This window comes from Onychostruthus taczanowskii, unplaced genomic scaffold (genome assembly GCF_017590055.1).
Source record: "Onychostruthus taczanowskii isolate IOZ18803 unplaced genomic scaffold, ASM1759005v1 scaffold38, whole genome shotgun sequence".
NCBI classification, from domain to species: domain Eukaryota; kingdom Metazoa; phylum Chordata; class Aves; order Passeriformes; family Passeridae; genus Onychostruthus; species Onychostruthus taczanowskii.
Genome location: NW_024501237.1, coordinates 4,905,643 through 4,932,835, shown reverse-complemented (window position 1 = coordinate 4,932,835; position 27,193 = coordinate 4,905,643). Strand labels below are relative to the sequence as shown.

Here is a 27,193-nt window from a genome sequence, read left to right as displayed (position 1 = left end):
CTAAACAGGGCCACATGCTGCAGTACAGCAGCTATCCTGGAGCATGTTTCAGTAGGCTGCTGAAGGCAATCTGTTGCTTTCCTTTTGTCCTTTACTCTGGGACTTTCCCTCAGTTAATATGTACAGTGCAGGTATTATGTTTATTCACTATTTAGTCAAATTTTTTGTAAGTACTCAGTTTTATTAATCAGCCTGTCAGGGTTTGGGGTTTTGTAGGGAGTTTTTTAGGTGTTTTTCCCTGTATGTAAACGTGGTGTACCTTTTGTTTCCTGGGAACCCTTGACCTCAGCAGAAGCATGGCTGCTCAGTGCTCGATTAACTGGGTTAATTCCATTTTGCACAACTATAACTAATGGCCACTTAAAACTGCCAGAAGCCTGCCGTGGGTTTCTCCTCGTGCCTGACCCTGTTGGGGAGCAGCACATTAATCAGTGCTCTCTGTCACGGTTTATTGCTTCATGATGAGGGTTAACTGACCACTTCCTAGGAATAATGAAAAACAGAGGTCAGCAATCACTGGCTGAGCGGAGAGAGGAGCTCTTCCCACTTGTACTTCTACTCTTTCGTCCTCGGGCAGCGACAAATGTGTCCGCTCCACCACTTCAGCATGAACACTTATCTTTAAAATTCATCTTAATTATACATCAATCCCTGTCACGTGCTTACCCAATTGAAACAATCAAAACCACTGAGCCAGTTACCTAATTAAAGTCAATGTAATCATATTTGCTGGAAAACACTGTTCTCTTCAGCAGAGCCTGCTTCGGGAGGGTGTTCTTGCAGCTGCAGTGTGGATGTGGCACTGGAGCTCCCCAGGCCAAACGTTTTGGTGATGGCTCAGTAATCCGTGTCCCTTCCAAGCACTGTAGTTTAATTTCTGTGTGCAGATACAGCAGCTGCCAGAGTAACCCTTACTTGCAGGTACCGACGGATGCTGGCTCACAAATTCACGCTGAAGGATATTTTGAGTTTTATTTTTCTCGAGTCTGTAGTTTTGCCGCTGGTTGTGGTATGTGCAGGCTTCACATACATGGGATGTCAGGCTAGCTGCTGGGCTGGATGGCCTTGCTGGCCAGTGGCACCCATGACAATATGTGCAGAAGCTGCCCACTACCTGTGCAGGAGGTATTTGAGCAGGAAATATGTCCTGGGAGCAACAGCCCTCATTTGTCCTTCTCCCTTCAGCTATGGGGCGTACTTGCTCTGCCTCTCAGCCTGCACTGCAGGGCTGTAGGGTGTGGGATATGCTCCTCTGCTCAGTGGTTCGGGTCTTAGAGCTCCATTTCCTCTTCCTACAGAGTTTTAGAAAAGCAGAGAATGTAAATTACAAGCCAGGGGTTGTCATCATTTCCAAAGGTTTTTTGCCGGAGGGGGAGAGGTGAAATGGGATGTGTGTGGGACATCCATCCCTTGGGGCAGCACTCCTCTGTTACAGCAGCACGACAGAGCCCTGTGAGACCACGTAGGTCTCTGTTAGCAGTAACCTGGGGGACAAACAGGTTACTGGGGACAGGTTTTTGGGGACATTTTTGCATCCATAAGTTTTTGTGGCTGCCACTAGCTGTTTTCCCTGTGCTTAAGGAGGGTGGCATCAGGCTGTTTTGGGCTCACCCCTGAGATAGACTCATCAAGTCAAGTCCCAGGGACCATGAAAGCTTGTAGACAGAGCTGGGAGCCATGGGTACCTGTTCCAGTTTGCTCACATGGGGACCTGTACCCCAACCAGCTGCAAGTCTGCCTCCTTGCAAAGCAGTCTCTTTTAAAAATGCTAAACAGTCAGAAAAATCAAGCTATGGGAGTGACAGGTCAGGCTCAGTGCATGAACAGACATTTATTTTTTGCTTTACTCTTTGCTTGCCTTTGCTTTTCCAACCTGTGCCTCATTCCTCTTTCCTCCAAGCTGTTCCCTTGCTACATCTTGAGAGTGTGATGGGGATTTTCTGCACGTAGTCCCTGTGCCAAAGCATTGGCTGGCACATGGAAGAGATGGCTGGAGCACGAGCTCAGCTCAAACCCTCTGCCCTGGTCCGTGCTCTTTGCAGAAGGGAGCTTTGGAGGTTGGCAGCCAACCTCCACCAAAAACCTTTGCAAATCATGTCACGTACAAACTGCAACTTTTCAGTATTTTATACTGTGATCCGTTATAATTTTAAGTGATAATGTATGAGATGGCAAAAGGCACATCTGTGGTATCAGAGCAGTGATGCTTCAAAGGGTCTGTCTCAAAGTGTGAAGGCTCTTGAGCTTCTCAAATATGTCTGTGAAAAATGTAACACGGGAGAAAACCAACATGTTCCTCCCTACCCTTATTCACAAACTTACTTTGCACTAAGCTCCGTGCTTTTAGCTGATACATTCTTACTGTCACAAAATAATATTCAGCCTCAGGCTGACACACAGCATGGAAAATTTCAGCCCTAACTGCTAATGTGTGGTAAAGTTATAAGCAATAGAAAATGAGGTCTTAAAATGAGAAGTGTCAGGCAACCTTAACTATATGTAGACCTACCATATTCACTGATGATAATTTGGTTTTTGACAGATTTCAACCAATTTGCAGATTCATTTTGACACATACTATACAGAGAAAGGGGGGGAAGAAGTCCCTGGAGTAGGACTCTCAGGCTTATAGGTATGACTTGGTAAGTAGTCAAAGCAGTGATCAACCACACAGTGATTTTACCTTCTGCCAAACCTTCAAAACTGTGTTGCAGAACGTCCATTAAAAAAAAATCATAAGGTAAAATCAAGGCACCAATGCACTGAAGTTGAGACCTGTTGGCTTCATGCTGTCCTTATTTCATTCAACGAGTCTAAATGTAGTTTGCAGAAAAATGTTGAGTTAATAAAAATGCAAAAGTTGTAGCTTAAAGCTTGCATTGCTTGCATAAACAAAAGTCTCGGCTAGCATGCTATTCAGGTATGCATAGCCAGCACAGTTTTAGTAACAAATGCTGACTTTCCAGTAAACACTGCAGACTTCTATTTTGTCTCTCATTTATGGACTAAGGATCTGTCCAGGGTATTTTTCTGGAGCAAAACTATGAACTTAGTTTATTTGGATCGTCAAGAAGTGGTTTTAAGCCCAAGCCATATGGAGGGGTTTCAGGTGGTGGTGTAGGGGCACAGGGTTAGGATTACATTTAGGATAACATTTCTGGGTGGCCTTGCATGCTGGTACAGGGGTTTGGGAATTCTGTGTGCCCAAACATGGCTGTTGGCCTGGAATGTTGCTTGGAGATTATACAGCAAGCTGCATCCCAGCAGACTTGTTTGCAGGCTGCCTGCAGCTGGGCTTTGCTGGTTTTTTGGCTAGTTTTTTTGGTGCTTGGTTGCTTTGAGGGTTTTTTTTTCCCAGATCACATGCGAAATCTATGTGAATGGTAATCACCCATTCCCTGGATCAGGCTCTGGCAGTCTCTACATGACTTTTAAAGTGTCTTTCAGTAGAGCCCTGCTGACAGCTCAACAGTTATATAAAATGCTGCCTTCCTAAAAATCACTTCACAGCAATGTCAGTGTGTGAGGAGCTAGGCTAATCCAGTTACTTTCCTGCTGGGATATAATTTGTCATTTTGCAGAACCGTTCCACCTGGCTTACACAGTCTGGGGTAAAAATGTTTGCTTAGTTGTGTCTCTTTACCTGGACAGGATAACTTGGCGCTATATATGTTTGTGGCAAACACTTGTACGGGTAAAACTGCTTTTATTGAACAGTCCTGTTGTTTTACGGACGATAAACTTGAGATGTGAATAACCCTTTTCATTATCAGCAGTAAAATGTGAAATTTCAAGCAACTCAATCTCCATCTTTTATGGTAGCTCATTTATTCATAATTAATTCCTGGGAGGATTTTGATAGCATGTAGCCTAAATTTTTTTCCTTTCCTTCATCTTACTCTCTTCATCACGTCAAAAATCTTTGGCTACTCTGTATTAAGGCTAGGCACATGCTTAGGTGCCCAAGGCAAAAGGGCTGAAGGCACGTGACTGGAGACGAACTGGGCTGTTATCATTTCCTGTCTCTAATTATCAGAGAAGCTACAGGCAGGTAAAGGGCTACTTCAAATTTTCTTGGTAAATCAGGCCCTCTGGCTTCTAATCATTTCCGTTCCACTTCTCTGGACTTCCTTCAGTTTGTTTATATCTTCCAGTAATGAAGTGCCTGAACTGCATGCAATATTACAGGTGTGGCTGTGAAAGAAATGCATGAAGAGAGCACTGCCGTGCCAGCCTGCCCCACTGTGTAATGCTTCTTCAGAACAAGCCAGGGGTCTCACTGGCGCTTGATTCACCTCTGCTACATTGCTTGTTACATTCAGATTGTCCTCATGTTCCTAGGTCTCTTTCAACGGTGATGCTTTCCAAAATTTGCTTTGTTACCATGCCTTGTTAACTCTTTATTTTGGATTTCTCCCTTGGTACGTGCAGTAGCATTTTTTCCAACTGCAATTTTACTGCTTGTTTCCTGTCTTTGCTTCCAATTTTGCTACACCTCTTTGTATTATTTTTCTGTCCATACTTGTGCTGGCAACTCCGCCTCTTTTTTTCCTACTTCAATGGCGTCCCTTTGATACTTGACAGGATATCTTCACAGTGTGATAAACTCTGATTTTGGCAGTCACTTATCCTCAGTAGGAGTTTGCTGTAGAAATACTTAATGACAGAATTGGTATAGGATCTTTTCATCATGTACATCTTGCCAGATAGTAATAATAAACTGGATTCTAGATTTCCTTCTCGCTGTATAAAACAGCCTTTTCTGGTGAGGCGTAGAGGCAGAGAGGGGTTAGTAGATAAGAAATGTAGTGGATAAAATGAACTGGGCATTGTGCATCAGTAAATAAATAAAAGACGTTTTCTGCATGAGTGCATCTCCCAGTGGTGTTTCCACTTTAAAGGAAGTATTCCTGACCTGCTGGGTGGCTCAGCACCCTCAGGGACCATTACCTTGGAACTCTGAGGGGTAAGGATGATCCTGGAGGCAGGAGGACTGTGTTGTGCTCAGGAGGTAACTGCCAACCAACACTGTGTTTCTGCAAAGGGATAGTGGATTTCTTATGCCGATGGCCTCATTTCCCCTTTTACTTGGTGTAGGCATCTGAACTTGGGTAAATGGACTTTCCCTAGTTGCATCAGCACTAGTATAGAGAGGTCTTCTGTCTGTACCAGCTTCTCCAGGCTTGGAGGGGCTGTAATGGCAGAGCAAGTCAGGCTCTGATTCTCTTTTTGTAGGTCTCTATTCCCTTTCAAAAATGAGTTCACTTCCACATTTTGCCTTGTCTACTTCAACTTAGGTCTTCTGGTTAACTAAAAGTCCGTCTGTCTCTTTGGAAGCCCCTCAAAAACCAGCAACCACCAATCTTTCCACACAACTTTTTAATTATTTCTGCATGTGAGTTTTGGCTGTGCTCCAGCATTGAAATCATTATGCTGTTTCAGAGTGTAAATAAGTGGGACTGGATTAATAAATTGTATGAAACATGGTGCCACACTTCATTATAATCCACTTATCAAAGTGGAAAAACCTTTTAGTACATAAAGTGCATCTGCTTTTAATTTTCATTTTGATCTTTTCTTTGTATGTTTTCAGACACAAATGCACATTTTCAGGGAGGTTTTTAATGCTGGTGCCTGGCAGTTTCAAAGTTACTTCTGAGGATGGCAAAACAGCCTACCAATTTGGGATGTATAAGGAGAAACATAGGATTGGATTATTCTCTCATAATTATAAACTGGGGTGCAATACATCACAAGGAAACCTGGCATAAGCAGAGGGCAAATTTTGTTTATTTATGTTAGTGACCTTTTTAAAATTTCCATTTTCTTAATGCAGATTTTGTCATTTTTACTTACAAAGTGTATTTCAGACAAGTGGTCTTTGCTTTTAATCACTCTCATTTTCTATGAAACAATTGCTTTTGATGCCAGTAGTGAAACTCACCTTTTCCAGAGTGCAGAAACACATCGTGAGCCATGTGGAACTGCAGTTAAGCCCCTACCATGGCTTTACACTAGGGGACTACCACCCTCATCATCTCATTCCTTCCTTGACCTCACCTGCAAGCCTCGGCTCCAGGAGCTGCTCTTGAGGACATTGGACTCTGTCCCTGGCTAATTTCTATCGCTTTAATGAGCAAATTGCTGTATTCTATGAAGATTAGTCCAAAGTATTTTCATGCTGTTGATACATTTCTTGTAAGCAATGACATCTCATTTCACATCAGTTTGTATTAAATAGCTACTTGCAGGAAAACCTAGAATGAATTCAATCTGCTTAGTATTACTGGAATTCTAATTGTGAAAAATGAACTCTTAAAAAAAAATTGTGTCCAGACCTGCCTGTTGTGAAGTTAAATGGGAATAGACTGAGGAAGAGACTCATTTGTTCTTTTTAAATTAGTTGAATACAGAGGGTGAGGACACATACCAGGGAGGAGCAGCAACCCTAATCCAGGGGGGAATTCGGGATATAAATTATATATTAATTCGTCTTTAGTTTCAATTTAGCAAAAAATTTTGAAATAACAATTATTGCAATTAGGCAAGGTGCTCTTTGAAAGTAATTATTGTTATGCCTGAGTTATGATGTATTTATGTCCCAAGAGAATTATTTTTCTATTGTCTTATGCCTCCTTTTTCATTTCTGTTTTCAGTGGCCACCATTATTGGGGCTGAAATTTGACACATTCAGTTTTACCTGAATATCTATTCGCTTGTAGAAAAAGGAAGGTCTGATCCCTTCAAGATGTGACTCTGGCATATGAATTATGTGTCTGAGAAGTTTTGTGTGCTTTAAAAGATGTTTACCTTGTTTGCTTTTAACTCCCAGTGGCAACTTTATATGTGTTGAAAGTGTCAGATGCAGAGCAAGTCATCCATGGCTTTAGTTGTTCAAGACCTAGGATGATTCCAGTGTGGAAGTTCACCCCTTCATATATTTGTGTGGCAAAGCAAATTGCAATTCCTATAGAGAAGGTACAGAAAAGAGGGCATGGATCCAGCACCCAGCATGGTGGCTGCCACCATGGCAGATTTATTAATCTCTTTTTTTATCTCTTAGAGGTCATTCTTGTGCCACAGTTGAGGTGCCAGACCCAGTGTGCCTGGGTGAGGGGGACCATGGGGGTTTTACTTGTGAGATGAGCTCCTGTAAAATTTGGGGTAATTAGGCAAAGCTTTGGTTTATTGGTATTTTTGCTGCTGTCTGATGATTTGCTCAGCCTCTTGAGGTTGGATGAGTAAGCAAAGGATGAAGTGTTTATTTTCAGGTCCTGTTTAGGGGTTTTTGGAGCAAGGGTTGGAGTGGACTGAGACCTGTGGCTCTGCAGCCACAAAATTCTGCACCTGCTTTGGGTAATGGTACTTGGAAAGATGTGCTCATCCAATTAAAGATGGAAATAGTGGTTGTAATTGGTGTAATCTCTGAATTTACACTTTTTGGTTTAGATTGTTACAGTATTTTAACACTAAACATACTGTGAAATTTCATTATAATTGTCAGATCTTTTTTCTACAGCACCCTAATTCTCTTTCTTCTTTCTTCAGATTTATCTGGGTGACAGAGAGCTGAGGTTCCTGATAAAAAACAAATGGAGAGAGAAAAAGAAGAAAATAAATAGGGAGATAAGTACATAGTTCAAAGGGCAAATCAGACTTCTTTTCAAAAAGTCAGCAAACAAATGTAGAGAATTTTTAAGTTCACTTTGGTGAGCATCTGATATTACTTTGGTCAACATTTCTGTGTTTGGGATCTCAAGAGACTGTGCTAAAAAGTCTCTCTTGTGATGGTATTGCTTGCAGCCTTTAAAAGAAAATTATTATTGACCAGGGTTCTAGTGGAAAATATTTGACAGCGTATCTGCTGGCAATATTTTAAATTGTTGCTATTATACATAATAATATTCATTATTATAAATTTAGCATATTTCCAGACTGAGCTGTAGTAAACTGTACATGAAAAATGCAAGAGAAAAATATGCTTTGAAGATAATGTGTCATTCACACAGAATAAAATTTGTGATCTGCTGAGCATGCTAAATGCAAGAACACAGCAGACTTGAACATCAAAATGTTTGCAAAAACCAAAGGGCAGCTAGTTTTAAAAACAAAAAAATTAACAGAACATTTTCACTGAGATCAAGAGTTGGGGAAAGTTTAACTTTGTGAAACAAACAGCCTATTTTTCTAGTAATATCTTTTATAAGTAACATGCATCTTATTGAAGGAGTCAGCCTGGAATTGCAGATTTTAAAATGGAGGTGCAAAACACAGAATTAGTGCTGTGCATTTTTGATTTTTCTGTCTGTTCTATGAGAAGTTATCTCTTGGTTATTACTGTAAAGACAATTTGTTACATTAATATATCAGCAGGATGGTGGGGCAGACACAGAAGTCTGGAGGAATAAATAAAGTGTACCAGGCTTCAGGTATACTTGCAAATATAAATATTTTTGTAGAGGTGAATAGTTTCAGTACAATGTTCACTGAAGGAGCGTGGCTCAGGGAGACGCAGAGTCATTCAGAAATCCTCACATTACCAACTAGTGCTCCATATTCCAGAATGCTCCCCCCACACCTCACTCTCAAACATTCCCTTAAATGAACTTGATATTTCACACAAATGTTATTTTACACTGAGTGCTTCCTGAAATCCAGTTGAAACAGTGAGCTATTTGTAGAGCAGGATACTACATCGTGTATCAGTGTAGCAGATTGGCTGACCACTTTATGTCAGCAAAAAATGGAAGGGCATTTCAGTTGCAATTTAAAATTTTTGCATTGCACTCATTTTAAAAAGTCTTTTCAGACCTTTTAGACCATTTCTTGTATGTTCAGATTTTCCAGTAATGCACCTGGAACTTTGTAGTATGTCAAGAATGCCTTATCAGATTTGTAGCATGGGAAAGCAGTATTAGCCATCATGCATGCAACATGAACTCTTGTAAATCTGCCTCTGAAGATAGCAGCATCTAGAGACTTCAAAAATATTCAGTTGAAAATAAAACCAAACTGAAAATTTGGAAACTCACTGCAAGAGAAAACGCTGTAAAGTATTAGATGTGTGATTTTGTCAAAACATCCTCTAAAGCTCTAATTCCACTCTGTATCCCTGTATCCATTATAATCTAAAATCAAAAGTAATTGAGCTGAAAACTAGTTTCAAAACAGAAACAAAATTATTTCGCTCGGTAACAGGATTTTTTTGGTATTTGTAGATATTTTTCCTTGGTTTTCATCCAAAAGAGATTTCCAGTGCTGTGTGATTTCACTGAATCAGAAATGCTTTGCAAAGATCAGGTTTTTCCTATTCCTCTTCTGTGCTAACATCATGCAGCATCTCTTTGACCACCTGAAAAGGGAATTATCTTGTACTCTGAGATGTGGCTGTCTTCAGGTTTCCAGTAAGCTGAACTGAAAGACGGTCCTGAGGATGGCATCAGCATCAGTTTGGGGCATATATTGTGTTGGTGGCCCAGCCTGTGTGAATAACAGGAGTGCTGGAGCACCACACACAGGCTTGGAGGGGCTTTCAAAATTCTGCAGTTTTAAGCATGGCATAAGAAAATGTGCATGTGGACCTTAAATGTGAGGTGCTCACATTGTGCTTGCTCATCTCGCTGCCATTAGCAGGCTTCATCCCTGGTGGATGGTTTTCTCCTGCAGAAAATAGTAGCCTCTTTTGGGCTACATCCCATGCTCCCTTGCCAAATTTCCTCTCTCCTTGATCCCTCTCATCAGTGCCCTTTCAGTCTGCTTAAAATAGTGAGTGAGAATCATTTTTATAACTTTGCATCTCCTTTGCCAGGGTCACCAGACCATTCCAATTGTTGTTATTAGCCTGGTCTCAGCCCAGTGTGAAGGCAAGCTTCCAGAGAACATGAAAGAGCAGAAAGAAGACAGTCCATGTTAAGATTGGCAGAGCACTGGAGTCTGTGTTCTTAGGTGTGTGTGTAGGGAGCGTGTAAATGACAACTCAAAAAGTTTTGCATGTAAAGTTTGCATTTTTTATAAAAGTTTTGCATTTTTGCATATGTGTCTCCAGCATCTGGAGATACAACCCTCCTTGCTCCACTTCCAGGAAAAAAAGGGGAATCAGCTTTGTGTGTGTGGTTACTGTTGGAGGAAGCTGGTAGCTCATCTGGGAGCACCAGTGGATGTGCCTGTGCCTTTAGAAAAGGCCTTGCTGGGTTTCATGGATCCTGCAGGAAATGGTTCTGTTCAGACTTCGTTTTTATCCCCTGCCATCAGTAATTTTAATATACTTTGATTCAGTATATTCAATCAGGTGTAGCCATACCTTTAACTGCAGTGTAAATGTGCCCTGTGAAATCACTTTTATTGGCTGAACAGAGGAAATAATTCATTTAGAAGGTAAATGGGGAGACTGAAGAAAGGGTTACAGAACAGGAAAGGGGTAAAAGTCTTGAGGATGACAGTAAGTTTAAAAAAAAAGTGGTTGGAAAACAAATTTTATTGAAGGAAAGAAAAAGGAGGGGGCAGGAGAATGTAAGGACACTTTAGAGAAATATCATTAAAATAGCAGACAAAAAAGAATCCAGTAACATAAAAGGGTAGAGAAAGTGAAAGATACCTTGGGACCTAGAAGTAGCAGAAGGTAATTCAGAATGAGAAGCAGGTAGGAAATATCCCAGGTGTGATGAATATTTTGCCAAAGTCAAAAGAAATTTTAATTAAGCCTCTAATTTATTATAAAGGAGGGAAAGCTCTAAATTCTTGTTTCAGGAAAGGATTTAGATTATACCTATGCTATAAGCATGCTGTAATAATGTTAATAATTGACCAGTATTGTCATCTTGTCAGATACTGGCTTGGTCTGCAACTGAAAAGCATGTTGTCTGGGAATGATAGGGTCTGTGGAGTAATAAGGGAGATAAACCCTGAATTTTGGGTAACCCTGAGATTCAGTATGTAAAATGCAACCCCAGAGTATTCTCTATGTAAAATGAAGGGGCAATATGCATATCTAAGTCCTGTACCATGGCTGTGGCATTTATAAGCTTATTCTGCTACACATAAATCTCAGCATGAGGAATCAAGTTTATTAGTTTACCATGGTCAAACTGGACTGGTTTAAACAGAGCTGAGGAAGTTAATTATCCAGTGCCTCAGGTGGGTCTGGCAATGAGTAACTAGCCCTGGAGAGAGGCACTGGAGCTGTGCTGGGGGGACAGGTCCTGCTGGAGTGTGTGGATGGATGGCCGGCTGGGAGGGACTGCCATAATCTCTTTCCCAGGTTGTTCGAACCAGTTCAAGAGCAGTAAAACAAGGTTATGTAATTGACATGTGATGTAGCCTAAAATAGTGACTGCAAACATAGGCTGCTGTTGCTGGGCAGTTGTCAACTGCTTAAAAAAAAAAAAAAGGCACAAAAAAACCCCAACCCAAAACAAAAAAAAAGCACCCTCAACTGTATACCAAATGGACATTTGAAATGAAAATGCAATTCTCATTTCCATTGACTAGCAGCAGCCTTGCTTTTTTACAAGAAATAGGGACGTTGTGAAAACTGAAATTTGAAAAGAGTCATCATCATACTTATGATGTTGATCTCTTTGAGACTACCTGCCTGCTGGAGATGGTGAAGTGAAAACCTCAGGTATATGCAGTTTGTCCCTTGATAGTGCAATACGACTCCTGTCAAACAGGAAATCCTTTTCTGGATGTGGAAAACGATTGTGGCAAGTCTTGGCAGCAATTTTATTTGTATACTGGCCATCAAAAGGTAGAAATACTTCATTTTTAGTAATTGAAGGAGCTTATATGGATACAGAGACAAAACCTGGGAGGGTTTCAGAGCTGGTTTAAAGGAACACATCACATAGCTCAGTGAGCACAAATAAGAGGTTGGGATGTGCATATTTTGTGATTCCTTGGTGTAGGAGGCAAAGCCCTTCATTAGGGCTATACCAGAAAGCAGAAAAACCTGGTGTTAAGTTCTGTTTGCTGACCAGATATTCCCGAGATGAGAGACTTGCTTTAGAAAATCCTGATGATTTTCTGCAGCTTGTTTGCTTTGTCTGTAGCAGGGAAGGCCTGTGGCTCAGTTGGAAGGGACGCACAAACAGAGCTTGTGCAGTCTGACAGGCTGGTGGGTAAAGGGAAGGGACAGTGTTAAGAAATAAATGTTATTTATTCCATAAGGCTTTTATATGTATCACTGCTGGGGAGATAATCTTCCCAGTTGGGAAATATTCCAGAACCTAAGCACTTATTCCAGCCCAGAAGCTGCAAAAGGGATCCTAGGTCTTAGCATGCAGATCTGCAAGGCAGGGCTGGAGGTGGCTTCCAGCTCCTCTCTCCTGAAACCCTGGAAGAAGTCTTGGCTTTCCGGCTGCCCTCAGGGAGAAGACAACTCTGCCTGCAATTTTCTGAGTCAAAGTATTAATTCTCATTTTGGAGGAAGAAGGGAAATTGGGATATTTTATATGCATTTTGATGTGCCTTAGTAAGACACTATCTTAAAAGCTGAGCTTTTTCAAGCTACTTCTGTTTCATTTGGGCCTCAGCTGCTGCTCCTGTTTTCTCACTTTGCTGTCCCTTTGTGAGGCTTCCTCAGTCTTGGTACCCAGGGCACATTCCTGTTTCAGACATCAGACCCCGAGTGGATTTTGGACTTTTTCTTTGTCTCTTTCCGTGAATGTGTGTGTGGATCTAGAAGAGAATAAAGAGAGCTGCCTGCCCAGGTAAAAGCAGGAAAGAACATGTGGAAGGCAGCAGTGCCCCAGGAGAGGAGCTGGTCGTTAGTGACACACAAGTGAGCATGAGTCAACAACCTAATGCCATTGCCAAAAGCCAGCTCTGGTCCAGGATTGCATTAGCAGGGCTGCTGTGTGTGCAAGATGCAGGAAATAACCATTTTATTGGCCTTAGTGATGGTGAAACTCAGCAAGAAAAATGTGCCCTGTTTTAGGAAAGAGGCTGGAGGAGAATGGGAGGAATTGATGACAGATTCAGGAAACATGACCTGCAAGGAGAGATTGAGAGAACTGGATTTGTTTAGCCCAGCAAAGAGATGGGGAACATAAATCTTTTGATAGGCAAGAGATTGTTATAAGAAGGTGGTGATCTATTACTCTGAATGTCTGTGGGGAGGACTATGAATACATCTTCCTGTCGCAAAATATTCCTGTTTGGGGGAAATGTAAAGGGAAAAAACCACGACTTCAGGGGTGCCTAATCACACAGAGCTTGTAGGTTGTAGGGAAGTTGCAGAATACCTTTCCCCAGTAGATTTTAATACAAATAGAAAGAAAACTAAAAACCTGCTTGAACTGTTAAGCTAGTCTTATCATGCTTCCATGAGTGGGCTTGAATTAAACAGTCTTTTGGGTCCTCTTCCAGCACTACGCTTTTCTCCTTACAAAATTTAACATTTGATCATAGTAGTTGCTATTTTAACAAGAGAACAAAAATGTAGAATACTCGTTAATGACTTGCAATTCCTGACTTAGACTTCAAAAAACTGGAGGGAAATAATTTTTTTTTTTTTAGGAGGAAGATGAAACAGGAGGAATGTTTCAGAAATTTCTTTGATTTTCTAATTTTGCCCTAGACAGGAACAGAAATAATACTGACAAGAAATATCTACATCTCATTCCTTCTGCAGCCTTACCTGTTGGGAAGCATGGCAGCCCTTGGAGCAGCAGTGCTCTGCACACATACATAAGTTTATCTTAGCAAGTCAATTTTGGGGACTGGTGACTCAATCACTGTAGTGGAGTTTTAAAATGGGGAAAGGCACAGCTTCTGCTGTAGCCTTATTTTGGCAGTAATTCCTAGGCCAAAATAACAGCTTTTTCTCCTCCCCTTCTTTACTGCTAAATTTTGCTTATTCAGGAAAACTCAGTAAGTGGCAAGACTGAATTTCATGAATACTTCCTTTTTGTTTTCTTTTTCAAACCTGTAAAAGCAGGGAATTATAGAATCTTTGGAGGTGAGAAGGTTGGAAACATTCAAATATTTTTGTGTGTACATTTGGTTGTGTCATTCTGTGGTATGTGGTGGCACAATAACCTGGAAAATGCAAACTTCAGTCTTCCTCTAGCTCTACTCTCTGCTAAGAGAAAAGATCTCACTTTCTTCTTAATGTGTAACTGTGTGTTACGTATTTGTTATTTATTTAGAACAGGAAAATTTTCCTCGCATTTTTGGTATCTTTGTATTTTAGATGGAACAGGAATTAGCTGCTTTAAGTGCTCTTAATGATGGCATAAGTTAAAATTACTTTCATCTTAATGCATTTAGCACATGGGAGATGAGAATTCAATATCTGCTCTTGTCACTTTCCAGCCCACTTGTGGCTGATTGAACGGAATAAAAAGAACAGCTGGATTAAGCTAAACACAAACTGCACAAGGAAGATCAATAAATCTCTTGAAAGAGTTGGAGATCTGGCAGCACAGAAACATCAGCCTCTCTTCAGGATGGCCTCCTCCACCTCTTTGAGGTCCTGAAGAGCCCTGCAGGTCCTGAGAGCACTGCATCAATTTCAGATATGTCAGGTTTTGGTTTGATCCTGAAGTTGAGGGGCCATTGTGAGGCACAGATGGGACATACTGATTCGTTATGGGTGTCTTTGCTTTGCTGACTTACTTTACAAAATCAGTTTATTTGAAATGAACCATATTTGATTGCATGGAAGACTGAAGCCTTTTTTTTTTTTTCATTGTAGATGTCAAAAACTGTTCATTATTTTATAGCTGTACTCTACATAGGGGGTTTGTTGGAATGTTGATCTATTCTGGTTTTTTAAAGGGTTTTCAAATTACTTTCATTAATGTAAACTTTATGATGGCTGTGGTTTTTAAGGAATGTGTACAAAATTTAAAAATTGTGAAGATTTTGTTTGCTGTTTGCCTTGCTTACTAGAAAAGCTAGCTATAGATTTTGTACCATACATTACTACTCAGAAATGCATGATTCAAAAATTGATGAACCTTTAGTAAGTTATGTTTTCTGAAAGTATTTGAGTGTAGAGTAGATAGGTCACAAAACCATGATTGCAGACTACTGAAAGAATTTGAAGGGTAATTTATGGAATATTCTGCTCTTGTGGGAATATTTCTTAGGAAGTCCCATTGTGACAGTGTTGGAATCAAACATTACCACAACATTTAAAAATGCAGTCCAAGTAATTATCCTGGAGTGCATAAATGGGAACTTTTGTATTAAACCCATTAGATTTTTAAAGCAGTAGTGAAAAATGTTGACTTAACAGGTATACATTTTTTTAGCACAAACTGCCTTCAGGGTAGTTCCGCAAAGGGGTTCATTTTGCGGTGTTGGAGCTGACTTGTCTTATTAATAGCCTGCACCCGCCTGTGGAAGCCTAAAAATGGTATTGCAGTAGTCTGATGTACAAAGGACATTGTATGAGTCCTGAGCAAGTGCACCTGAATTCCTAGCAGAAAAATAACCATTTTTCCCTTCTCCCTCCAGAAAAAGGATTATATACCAGTATTTGTAAGGACATATAAACCATCTTTATGCTGTATATAATAATTTTAAATGCTTTTGTTTTCTCCTTTTGTGTTACTTCTGTGCTGTCTATGTGGTGGTTCTTTAGGGGATGTGCTCAAGTCAGTTCAGAGCAAAAATATAAAGAGGAATTAATTTGACTCTTCTCTTTCTTGTCTGTTTTTGTTTCAATCACATCACAAAATAAGCATCGTGTGATACCCCGGTTTTCATTTTGTGATTAGCTGAGAATGTTATATTTTTCTTGTTTAGCAGGCCTGCTTAAAGGCCAGCTGATAGATCCTGGTGCTGTCACTATATTGTACAACTTGATTTTATGTCTTGTGTTATTTACTCTTCAATTATTTTGAAGTTTTGTTATTTTTCATCTGTGTCACAGTGCTAGGTAAAGTCCCTTAATAAAACCCTTATTTACCCATCTGCTTGTTCTTTAAACATCTAAAGCATTATCTAAGTGATGATATCTTTGTGATACTACTGTAACACTTCACTCACTTAAATGAGATAGTTTTTTCTTTGTGTGAGATGCTGAGAAGAGAGTCAAGAAACATCCCAAGTTTCAGTTCACTGTCTAGATAACATTGTAAGGCTGAAAGGAAGACAGGTGCAGAGATAGAAAATTACTTAGCTGAAGTTTTAAGGCAAATTCCTGAAAGAGCCTAAAGCAGAAACCAAGTCTCCTGTGTCCCATGAATATTCTCTTTATCTTTCCCGAGGAAGCAAATGAGTATTGTGGAAAATAGCTTGGCAGACATATTTTATGCCTCTTGTCCTACATCAGCTCTGTCCCCTTGTGGATTTATCTGCATCTTCATTCCCTCTCCCTGCACGTCATCCCCTGCCAGTTCCAGTGCAGCTCTGCTCCTGACTTCTTCCAGGGCTTCCCCTCCTCTCCTACAGCTGCTGTTTCCTTTGGTCGTTGGCTGCAATTTCATTTGCACATCTCTTGGATTTCTGCACATTTGTTCTGGTCACCCCAGATCCCTGTGTGCCACCTCTGGATCAAGACAGCTAAAAGAATCTCCTCTCGCTTCTGCTGTCACGCTACACCAACCCTTGCAGCTTCCTTTGTGCTTCCACATCAAATTCAAGCACCAGGCTTTGAAAAGGCCATGTGATAGTGCCTTTGCCTGAGACACTGCATCGGTTTGCTCCACCTGTGTTCCTCCATGGAGCAAAATGCCTTTTGAGTCCAAGCTCTGAAATGCCAGCCTGTTTCCCTGGTTGCCGTGTAGTTCCCTTCTGCATTAAATACCTGCTGTCTCTTCAGGAGTGCTTCTGTGGGGCTTTACAGGAATTAAATAATATAGTTGTGACTTTAGCCTGGTTGAAGAGAGTGGAGTATATGGGGAAAGTTAACCTCTGCTATGCATTTCTGCTTTATATCCTGAACTTCTTGAGCATGAGAATGTACTCAAACCTAGAGCTGTTAGACTGCTCTGTGATACAGCACACCTAAGAAGATCTGAAAAATTTCAAACCAATTGTTTGTTCTTCACTAGAAGAAAAATTCCAGTCCTGTTTAGGAAAAAAAAATAAAAGTAATGAGCCCTCTCTTGAGGGTGACACCAAAATTCCTTCCCAAATTAAAAAGAAGAGATGCTCATAATAAACACCCATGATAACTCACCAAGATCATTTGGAAAGGGTAAAGAATGGAGTTTGAAGTGTCTTCAGTAATAAGAATCTCAAAATGAGAACAAAGCAGCAGAGAAGAACAAATTGGAATTATGTAAATACAGCCTCTAATAATGCATTTTGTTTTTGGTTCATTCAGGCCAGCACAATTACCTGTGTGCGGGAAGGAACGACTGTATAATTGATAAGATTCGGAGGAAGAACTGCCCAGCCTGTCGATTACAGAAATGTCTGCAAGCTGGAATGAATTTAGGAGGTAAGCAGAATATTAATAGTTCGGTCTCTTAATTTGATTAGTTGAAAACATTGGAAATGTGCAGCCTTTTTTTAGTTCTGGCAGCTGCATAATCTCAGAAGTTTTAAGGTGGGATTATCCTGAAAAAGTGCTTAATAGCTGATAAAACTCTATTGTCATTCTAAATTGGGGTTTGGAGGTGCCTATTTTATGGCACAGAAAAAAGAAAAGTGGGTGTTTTATGATGACAGTAATTTTAGTAGCATACCATAAGCTAAAAATGTTAAGGTTTCAACTGTTGCATAGTTTTTTGGGTTTTTTTTTTTTTTTTTTTTTTTGTTTTTTGTTTTTTTTTGATGAGCATTCTCCTGAATACTGAAAAACGTGTTACACCATTATGAAAGCAAATTCGCACATAGTGAAACCTCTCAACTTCTTTGGTGCTTATTCAGCATTTTTGTTGATTTTTTTCTGTGACTGCAAGGATGTGCAATAATTTTGATGATGTTACTGCATTGTTTGTATACCAACAACAACAAGGAAAAATGTTTTCTTACTAATTATCAAAAGCATACTGAAAACAGTGTGATAACAAAATTTATAAGAGGTTTTTTTCTGTTGTTTTAATCTTTCTTTGGTAATGGCTATGTGTTTCTGTCTGTGCTTCAGTGGATTTCCTGTCTCAAACCATCATCTGAGCAAAAGCTCTTACAAATGCCTTTTTTCCACCACTCCTGTGTTTATGATGTTGTCTGTGAACAGGGGTTTGGATACTGCTGCAGGTCCTTTCCCTGATAGTACAGAGTTATCCTTCCCTTAGAGTGTTTTCACTGTACAGAAAATTACAACATGGTCACATTAATTCCTCCCTATCTCAAAATTCACTTTTTGTCCTCCTGGACCTATTCTCCTGGCAGCTGAGTTTAGTTTTATAGACTGAGCTGCTTTGTCTTTCATAGGTTATGTGCAAAATCCTGGTTCCTGCCTGCTGCCTTTTTCTACCTCCCAGACTTCATTTTCTGTCTCCTGGCAGAGGCAGAGATACTCAAACAAGCTGCACTTTACTTTCTCAGAGAGAGTAGCCCAGTTAGGCTCTCTTTCAAGCCCCTTCCCAATTCTAAGATACTACATTGCATCCTAGGCCCCTTATTTCCTTTTCCCAGGGGAAAACAGGGCCAGATTATGGCATGCTGGGGAGGTGACAGCATTCCTTTGGTTTTGATCTGCATTGTTCAACCTACCAAGAGAAGCAAAATGCCTTTGTTTGATGAAGCAGGAGCTCCATGGTAGCAATTCCTTCATCCCAGAAAACTAGTGCTGAAAATCATTGTGGAGCAGGGAGGTCAGCTCTTTGCAGTGCTGGGAATGTTGCTGCATCCTGCTGGCAGCTGGTGTAGGGCATCCCCCAGGATGTGCCCTGTGCAGTGCCAGTGGAGCTCCCGCAAAACCCAGGGCTTGAGAACCTTAGGAAACGGCAGCAGGAGACACTTCATCTACAATGTCATGAGTTCATCCCTGTGATGTCCAGGTGTGTTTCAAAGGATGTGTTCACATTATGTCCTCTGCAGAAAAGCAAGGCAGAAGGGATACTTTTCTAGAGGGGGCTCCTTTTTTTTTTTTGCCCTTTTTATTTTTTTTTTTTTTAAATACTGACTGGAATGCTGTAAATGAGGAGTGCATTGAAAAATCCTCTCTTTTGTTGGAGCTTGGTAGACTGCTGGAAATCATAATATTTGACCTGTGTTTATTGCAGCTTAGGGTCCCTCACTACAAGAAAGATGTTGAGGTGCTGGAGCGAGTCCAGAAAAAAGCAGTGAAGGTGGTGAAGGGTCTGAAGCACAGGTCTCATGAGGAGAGACTGAGGTAGATGGGGTTGTTTAGCTCCTTAAAAAAAGGAGGCTCAGGGGAAGCCTAATCACTCTCTACAACTGCTTGAAAGGATCGTGTAGCAAAATGGTGATCAGTTGGTCTCTCCTTACATGAAACAAGCTACAGGATGAAAGAAAATGACCTTAGGTTGTGCCAGGTGAGGTTTAGAAATATCTTCAGTGAAAGGTTGGTCAGACACTGAAGTGGGCTGGCCAGGGTGGAATTGCCATCCCTGGAAGTGTACAAAAAACGTGCAGATGTGGCACTTGGGGACAAGGCTTAGTGATGAACTTGACAGTGCTGGGTTAGCAGTTGGACTTGATGTTCTTAGAGGTCTTTTCCCAACTTTAATGTCTGTGACTCTTTGACCTGGAAGGACAAGTTTGCCTCTGCAGTGTATAGCTGGCATGCAGTTGAGATTTGCAGTTCAGCTGTTTCTGTGATTTCCATCACAGAGAGAAACTTCAGGGGAAATTCTAACTCCTGATTTCATCCCTTTATGCCACATAAAGGAGCCAAAATATGATAAAGGAGGTCTTTCCATCACTGCTGTGAACAAGATGGCAGAGGAACAGTTCTGGATTTCCATGCACTGCAGTGCCTTCTGCTTGGTCAAAGAAGGAAAGAGCAGGCTGGAGGGACAGGGGAGGGCTGCCAGAGAGAGGTAAAGCACCCTCAGCCCAGAGGCAGCATTGCTGTTTAGAGAGCCTCAAGGGTTCCCAAATCATGCTGATGGACCTTCCAGCCTTTGAGCCAGTCCAGCTCTGGCAGGAAATGCTGGGAGTTTGAGGATTTCTCTGTGCTTAGGCCATCTGTCTCCAGTGGTGAGCTCTGCATTGGGCATCTGCAGAGGAGTGACACAGCATCTCAATTTTGGGAGCTTCTGTGTGTTGTTGCAGGGCATTTCTGATATGCTGGAGTTCATCACAAAAAAAGGAGGTGGAAATGGTAAAAAGAGATATTTAATTCATATTTAATAACTGTGCTTTCATATAAAATGCCAAGTTTGGTATTAAACATTTTTTTCATATTTAGCTTGAAGAGAATGAGTAATGTCATATTATGAAGATACATTGTGGGTAGTAGTTTCATGAGGTCAGTCTGTTTTGCCAAGCATATACATTACTCCAGTAAAAATTGGCTTTTTACCTCTTTCTAGCTTGGACTTATAGGCAAAATGGGCAAGTATGTTATTAGGTAGTATGAACAGTAAGGAGCTAGAGAAAAATGAATTTATAAATGCAACTTAGTTTAAAGTTCTCTTTGCAGCAGAGTACTCTCTGTAGCTGTGACACACTGCACTGTGCTGTGCTCTTAGTGGAGTAGGGCCAAGCTCAGCTCTCACCCTCCAAAGAAAAGCAAATGTAAAAACAATTCCCAAATTGTATCAGAGATGCTGATGTGCTTGGTTCATGGGAAATAAAGTAAGATGATAAGCAAAATGGTCATCAGCATCCCTCAGGGCTAGAAAGTCTGCAAGTTGCTGAAACCATGGGCATTTATTTTCTACTTGTACATAACTATGATGTTTTATCACCTCATTTAAAGAAAAAAACCTAAACACCAAACCTCCAGTGGATCTAGAAGAAATGTTGCATTAGGGAACAAGGTCATGTCTCCCATGGGCTGGAAAGAAACTTGACTCTCCTTTGCCACCCTCCCCATGTACAGATGGGAGTGAAGGACTCCAGGCTGCCCCCACCCAGCTCCTCCCATTTACTGAAATAGGGGGGTTATGAAGCAAATTTTGTAATTTCACAGTTTGAGATTGTCTTCCTGCTCTTCCTGAAGAGACTAATCTCTATAATGGAAAACTGGAAATCAGAAATAGTGTTCCGTGTTTCCTGCAGCACGTTTTTGCACAATCTCAGATTAATCTACTGATCTTTTTTCTTAGGGTTTTTTTTTCTCTTTTGGTAATATTCTTTCTCAATATTTTTTAAATAGTAAAATAGAGTGGTTTTGTACTCTGTCAGTCTTTCCATTTTGTTTTGATGGCATAACTTCTACTTTCCAGCATGCTAATTTTTTTTCTAAATTAAAAAAATATATTTATTTTGACTGTGGCAGCATGCCATGATTAGGCATCTTGTAAAAAATACGTGTAATTCAGTGATACAAAATGCACCTTTTTGTGAAAGCTCAGCCAAAATAATTTGGCAGTTCTATTGTTTACCTCCTCGTTTTGTTTGTTGAAATATTGGAGCATTTTCTAAGCTCTTACATCCTTTAATAATCTTTAGAAAATTATTCATCAAGTCAGCAAATAATTTACCTAATTATGTTATTGTCTCGATTTTTGTTTTGATTTTATAAGAAGCATGTGCAACTTGTAATTTCTGCAAAGCTGAAGTTGCCAACTATCACATTAAATCATCCTTCTCATTTCTAGAAGGTATGTGTGTGCTCTGCAGACAGTTATATCCCGTTTGGCAAGTAGGACTCCAAAACTTTTTTGGGAATCATATTTTGTTTGTTGTTTTATTATCTTTTTTTTTAACTCCAGTGACATATGCTAGGCTTAATTGTTGGAAGAGATTCAGAGTGAGCAACGGCACTATGAAGGTATGCTGGCCCATTTTTGGTTTATGCTCTTTTCAAGATTCTGTAATTAATTTTCAGTTAATTACGGACCAGAGTGACTTCACGGATTTGGGAAGTTTCTCCCAGCATACGCTGTGATTGGATTTGGCGAGGCTCTTGCTTTCTCATGAGACGTTTTCGTTTGGCTCCTGCCTCGTGCTGCTGTTCCTCAGTTGTGTCTGTCCCCATGGTGGCACTGGGGATGTCACAGTGACACCTTGGCACGGGGTCTTATGCCACCACCAGCTGCATCCTGTAAGGCAGCAACCCCTGGGATGTGTCCCGCATTGCCACCAGGGTGGCACAGAGCCTCCTGATGTCACTCGCACGTGCTGAAGCCTGGAGAATGGAAATGTTTTATGCGGAATCACTTGAGGTGACCGCCACCCCCCTTTCTGGGCAGGTTGATCCTCACAGCTTGGATGGGACCTAGTGGTCAGGCATCCCTCCCCATCCTGTATGTTCAGAGAAGGTTCCTCTTCTGCCATGGGATGTGCCATATGTGCAGAGGGGACAGAAATGTGTGGCAAGATCAGCACCATGCAGGGCTGGAATCCTTCCCTGCCTCAGCTCCCCTGTGAAACACTGCAGAGACTTCCTGGCATTGGTATCCCACAGCAGTGAGGAGCAGCTTGCTCAGGGACCCCTTGGATCTGGAAGGGACATAAAATAGATTTCACCTTGCAAATTACATAGTTCATCATTCTGTCTGCAGAGGCTGCCTGTGAAATCCCAGTCTTGGGTCCGCATACATTTACATATGTAAGACACTTTGTGCACAAGATGCTGGGTGTGATTTGTAGACTTCACTGGCAGACGCCCTTATTTTTTATGCATTGAAATATTTCAATAATCTGAAAAATAGGTTAATTAAGATGACCAGTAATAAGATATAGTACTTCAGCTTTTTGCCCAGCTTTCTATTCTCTGTTTAAAAACTCATACTAGCAGTGTTTTAAATTGCACTATTTTCAGCTACTGGAGCTTACGTGGTTTATGTATTTATCATTGTTACTATCTTTTTGAGAAAAAAAGAAAGAGAAAAAATCTGAAAACCTGGGGAAAACATAAATACAGCAAAAGTGTATCCTCTTATTTTTCTTTAGAATTTTCTACTAACCATGATTTCATAAATTGTAAAGGAAAATAAACCCCTTTTTTAAGGCACAAGCAATTTAAGGTATACATATGGTTAGATTTTATTTTTCATTTAAACTTTAACTGCAAAGTATTTTGAAATGCCATTAACTTTAATGCATATTTATTTGCATTTATTATGTGTCATTTTCTTCTCAGGGAATCCAGTCAATAATTTTTTAGCTTGAACATTCAGCTGGGTTTTTATCAGTTCTTTCAACAGACCTTTAAAGACACCAGCCGGTTGGAAAAGACCTTTAAGTAATAAACAATACTATTTAAGTAATAAGTAACAAACAAAGAATATTTAAGTAAGTAATAAATAAGTAATAGATAATAATAAGTAACAGATAATTTGCCTGTTGCTTATAAACCTGCCGTTGAAGATGATGTAGGAGCCAATTTGTTCAGCAGTTAACTTTTCCTGCTTTTGTGTCCATCTAACTCCATGTGTAGTGCTCTTGCCCTGCTCTTGGTGTAACCCTCTGACTTTCCAACTTGAATAATCCTCATTAATGGAATGTTTAGATTGGATGTTAGGAAAAGTTTCCTACTGAAAGGGCTGTCAAGCACTGGAAGAGGCTGCCCAGGAAAGGATGTTTTCCTACAGAAACCATGTAGATCTGGTGCTTAGAGACATGGTTTAGTGGTGGACTTGGCAGTGTTGGGTTAATCGTTGGACTCAATGATTTTAAAGGTCTTTTCCAACCTTAATGATTCTGTGATTCTTCAATACTGTAGATAACTATGAGAACAGTCACATGCAACAACTATTCAGAAATTATTTGTGAATGACGGTTAAAAATGCAGAATTTTGAAGAGGAGTGGTAATGTCAGTGTAATCTCCTGGGCATTAATTAAAAGCAATATTGAAAGTGTGTCCTTGTACTTGGCATTTTGCTGATGATTTTATTCTGTGTGCGAAGGCAGTTGGAGAAGATGCACTGTAGGGGTTCAAGAGCCCACACCTCACATCCAGCAGTCCCTGATCAAACTCCTAATCATGTTCGTGCTTTGTTTTTTCACGTTTTTCTGGTTCCAGCTCTCCCTTCTGCAACCACCAGCTGCCAGCAACATTTGTCTTGCCTCCAGGAACAACCTTTCAGGCTTTTGGCATGGGGCTGCTGGACTGCAGACTTCCCATTCTATCTTCTGGACTCTCCACTGTACCATTCAAGGCACAGCACCCTTGGTTGCCAGCCTTGCAAAGGAGCTGTATCCCTGCTGGGCTCCTGCTAGGAGTGTGTGTCCCAGCCTGCCTCATGTCCTGCAGTGCTGCTGTGCACACAGGCTCTGAGGATGCTGTCTGATTTTGGCTGTGCAGCACTCCCTGTGCAGGCTCAGAGCCTTCTCTTCCCCCAGAGCTTCACATTCTGCCCATGGTGCCTTGCTTTGGTTCAAAACACAAGATGGGTGATCACAGTTTTCTGAGAGGAAGATTTTCAGCATTTCTCAAAGTTGTTACCTGCAGCTCTTGGTGATGTTTTGGTTTTTTCTGAATCACCAAATTATCACTTCCACAGTGATATTATTATTACAGTTTCCTTCCACAGTGCTGTAAGTCCATATCCTTTTTATTCTTCCTCACAGTAAAAGCGTAGTCTTTGCTGTGAAAACCTGCCTGTGTTTCCTGTTCCTCTTTTTCCAGAGCTGCTGGTTGTCACCAGAACCCTTTAGAAACTTGCCCCTGTGGCTTGTGATGATGTGTTTCCATTACTCACTTCCCCATCACGAGAGAAGCTGTAGGAGCAGAAGGAACTTGTCCTTTTCACCGAGCTGTTGCTTCAGAGAATTTCCACCTGAATAACAGGGCATGAAGATTTAACTTGCTATTCTTGCAACAGCGTTGGCCAAAGTAGGGTGGGCTTACAATGCTGAATTGTGGTTTTTGTTATTAATCTTATTTCCTGCTTTTTTCTCCCCACCAATTCTCAAGTGCATGGCTTTCCATTTTTTTGTGTTTTGCTAAAATAAGTGAGGTGTGGCAGGCATACCTGGCTCAAAAAGCAGTCCTTAGAGTCCAATGGCAGTAGCAAGAACGCTTCCCAGCAGGTTATGAAGAGAACGTTGAGCACATTTAAGCCTTAGAAATACACAGCAGCGAGAAGCTGGTGTTTAACAAAGAGGGAGGCAAGGTGAAGGCACTGGATAGAGTGTTTCTAAATCACCCAGTACACATCTTCCTGCACACTGTGGCTGCTGATTTGTGTGCTTTTGTGGTTCTCTGCCATCAGCTTTCTCAGATCGTACAAATGGGTGATGGTAGAGATTTGCTATTACCCCGGAAAATGGTTGATATTACCTACAGAGTGTTTTCACTAATGTTAAGGGTGATTTATTGAAGCAGGAGATTAACAGGGCTATACTCTTTTTTCTTTTTTAATGACTAATCATGAACTAGATGGTGAAAAATATGGCCAAGATGACTGCAGAAGATAAACAGCCTGGTCGTATTTCACAGGTAGCTTTGCTGTTCTGGGAAGTGGGGTAGATAATTTCTAGAAGATGAGGGACAGACCAGCAGCATTCAATGTATTAGGAGTAAGGTCATTTGACAGAAATCTGAGTTGATAATAACAGGGAATATGGAATTCATACAGATGAGGAGACAAAAGATCTCACAATTTTTGTTGCTTGGCGGAGGGGAAAAATCAAGCGGGAGTGTGGTAATGACATACCCAGAAAGACCACAGAGGGAAGGGCAGCACTTATAAAGCTTAGCTCTAGCAAGAACAAAAATGAAACACTCTTTAGCCTGGAGTGGAAGTCTGAGTGCTCAAGATATAGAACGAGAGGTGCTGTGGCAGAGTTTGGTTTTGAAGGACTCTGAAACACTTGTTGAGAACCTTTGTCTCCAATGTAAATATGAAGTTTTATATATGGTAAGTGTCTGTTGGGGTTTTATCATGTTGTGATCAGGATGGAGGGCACATAAATCATGTAACAGACATGGAACATTGGGTATCAACCCAAATAAAAGCAAGAGAGAAGACTTGGATGAGGAGTGCCTTGCAGAAGGCTGGATGGGAATGGGAGGAACGTCGTCGCTTGGCATAAGGCAGAAACCAGCACCATAGCCAAGAGTACTCAGTCTGGTGATGTCAAAATCTGTTCTCTAAAGTTTCCTTAACTTTTTTTTCAATCAAATTATTACCAATGCTCACAGTTCAAGCTGCTGGTGTTTCATTCCAACAGGTGTCTTGGAGTTTTAGGTGATCTCATCTTCGCATTTGTCGTTGACGTTTTACTGCTTGTCTTTATTTGATGTCAATAAAATAATCAAAACCACTGATGCATTTAGTAGACAATTCTTAGCTCAAGAATTATTGAATTTGCCATATGCTTGAAGAATGAATAAATAATCAGTAAAAAATTAGGTTTGGGAGCATCTGAAAAGGACTGATTAAGATTGGCTTTCATCAACATTATAATTTACTTTTGTAAGCCTTTTTTTAAGGCTTTGTTTATTGGATGATTTAAATATTTAGTAAATACATTTCTTTTGAAATTAATGAAGAAGTACAAGAGAGAGTTTTATATACCAAAAATGTTAGATGTGAGATTGTGTTATGTGATTTTGGGATTTAATATGCAATATATATGGGGGGAAATTTTCATACTTTAGCCATTTCTCATTAAAAAGCTTTATCAAAACCAGCTTGATTTGATTTTAACAGGAAACCACTAATTGGCATTTGGTGAAAGTTGTTCCCACACAGGGAGGAGTACCCCTATGAAACTGTTATTTTTCATTTAATTATCACTTTGAGGATTGCTGAGAAACAAGCAAATGTGTTAGACATTTTCCCTGACAACCTAAATATTCCTGTAAAATGTACTTAGAATCTTGGCTTTCTTTTATCACTTTTGTCCGCTGTCTCTTCATGAATGATTAGCCTGAAACTCAACTTAAAAAAGGGATTAATTCCTCTGTCTCTTACCCAAACACTCCCCAGTGCTCATCACTGTCCCACATGATAGACAGGTGGGTAACCTGAGCTTCACCCTTGGGTCAGACCTCAAAATATACAAGATTTGGTCTGAGCTTTCACCTGAAGATTTTTGGGACAACTGCTTGTGCAAACATTGGTGTGAGGTGCCACCTCTCTGCAGGTGTTTGCATTTCACTGCTCAGTATCTTGAGCTGTAAGTGTAATCAGAAGAAAATGTGGATTTTTCATTAAAATATCATAAGATTTCTCATGAAGTGGGCATGTAATTACTCATAAT

At 40.6% G+C, this 27,193-nt stretch overlaps 1 protein-coding gene across 5 annotated transcripts in view; it reads left to right on the top strand.

Moving 5' to 3' along the window:
• The window catches only part of NR3C2 (nuclear receptor subfamily 3 group C member 2), a 190,781-nt gene that overhangs the window by 123,218 nt on the left and 40,370 nt on the right, over nt 1-27,193 (top strand). For all 5 annotated transcript variants that reach the window (XM_041412013.1, XM_041412011.1, XM_041412012.1 and 2 more), the window contains one exon: nt 17,279-17,395. In XM_041412013.1, coding sequence (XP_041267947.1) covers nt 17,279-17,395 — 117 coding nt within the window. The remainder of the gene's footprint in view (nt 1-17,278; nt 17,396-27,193) is intronic.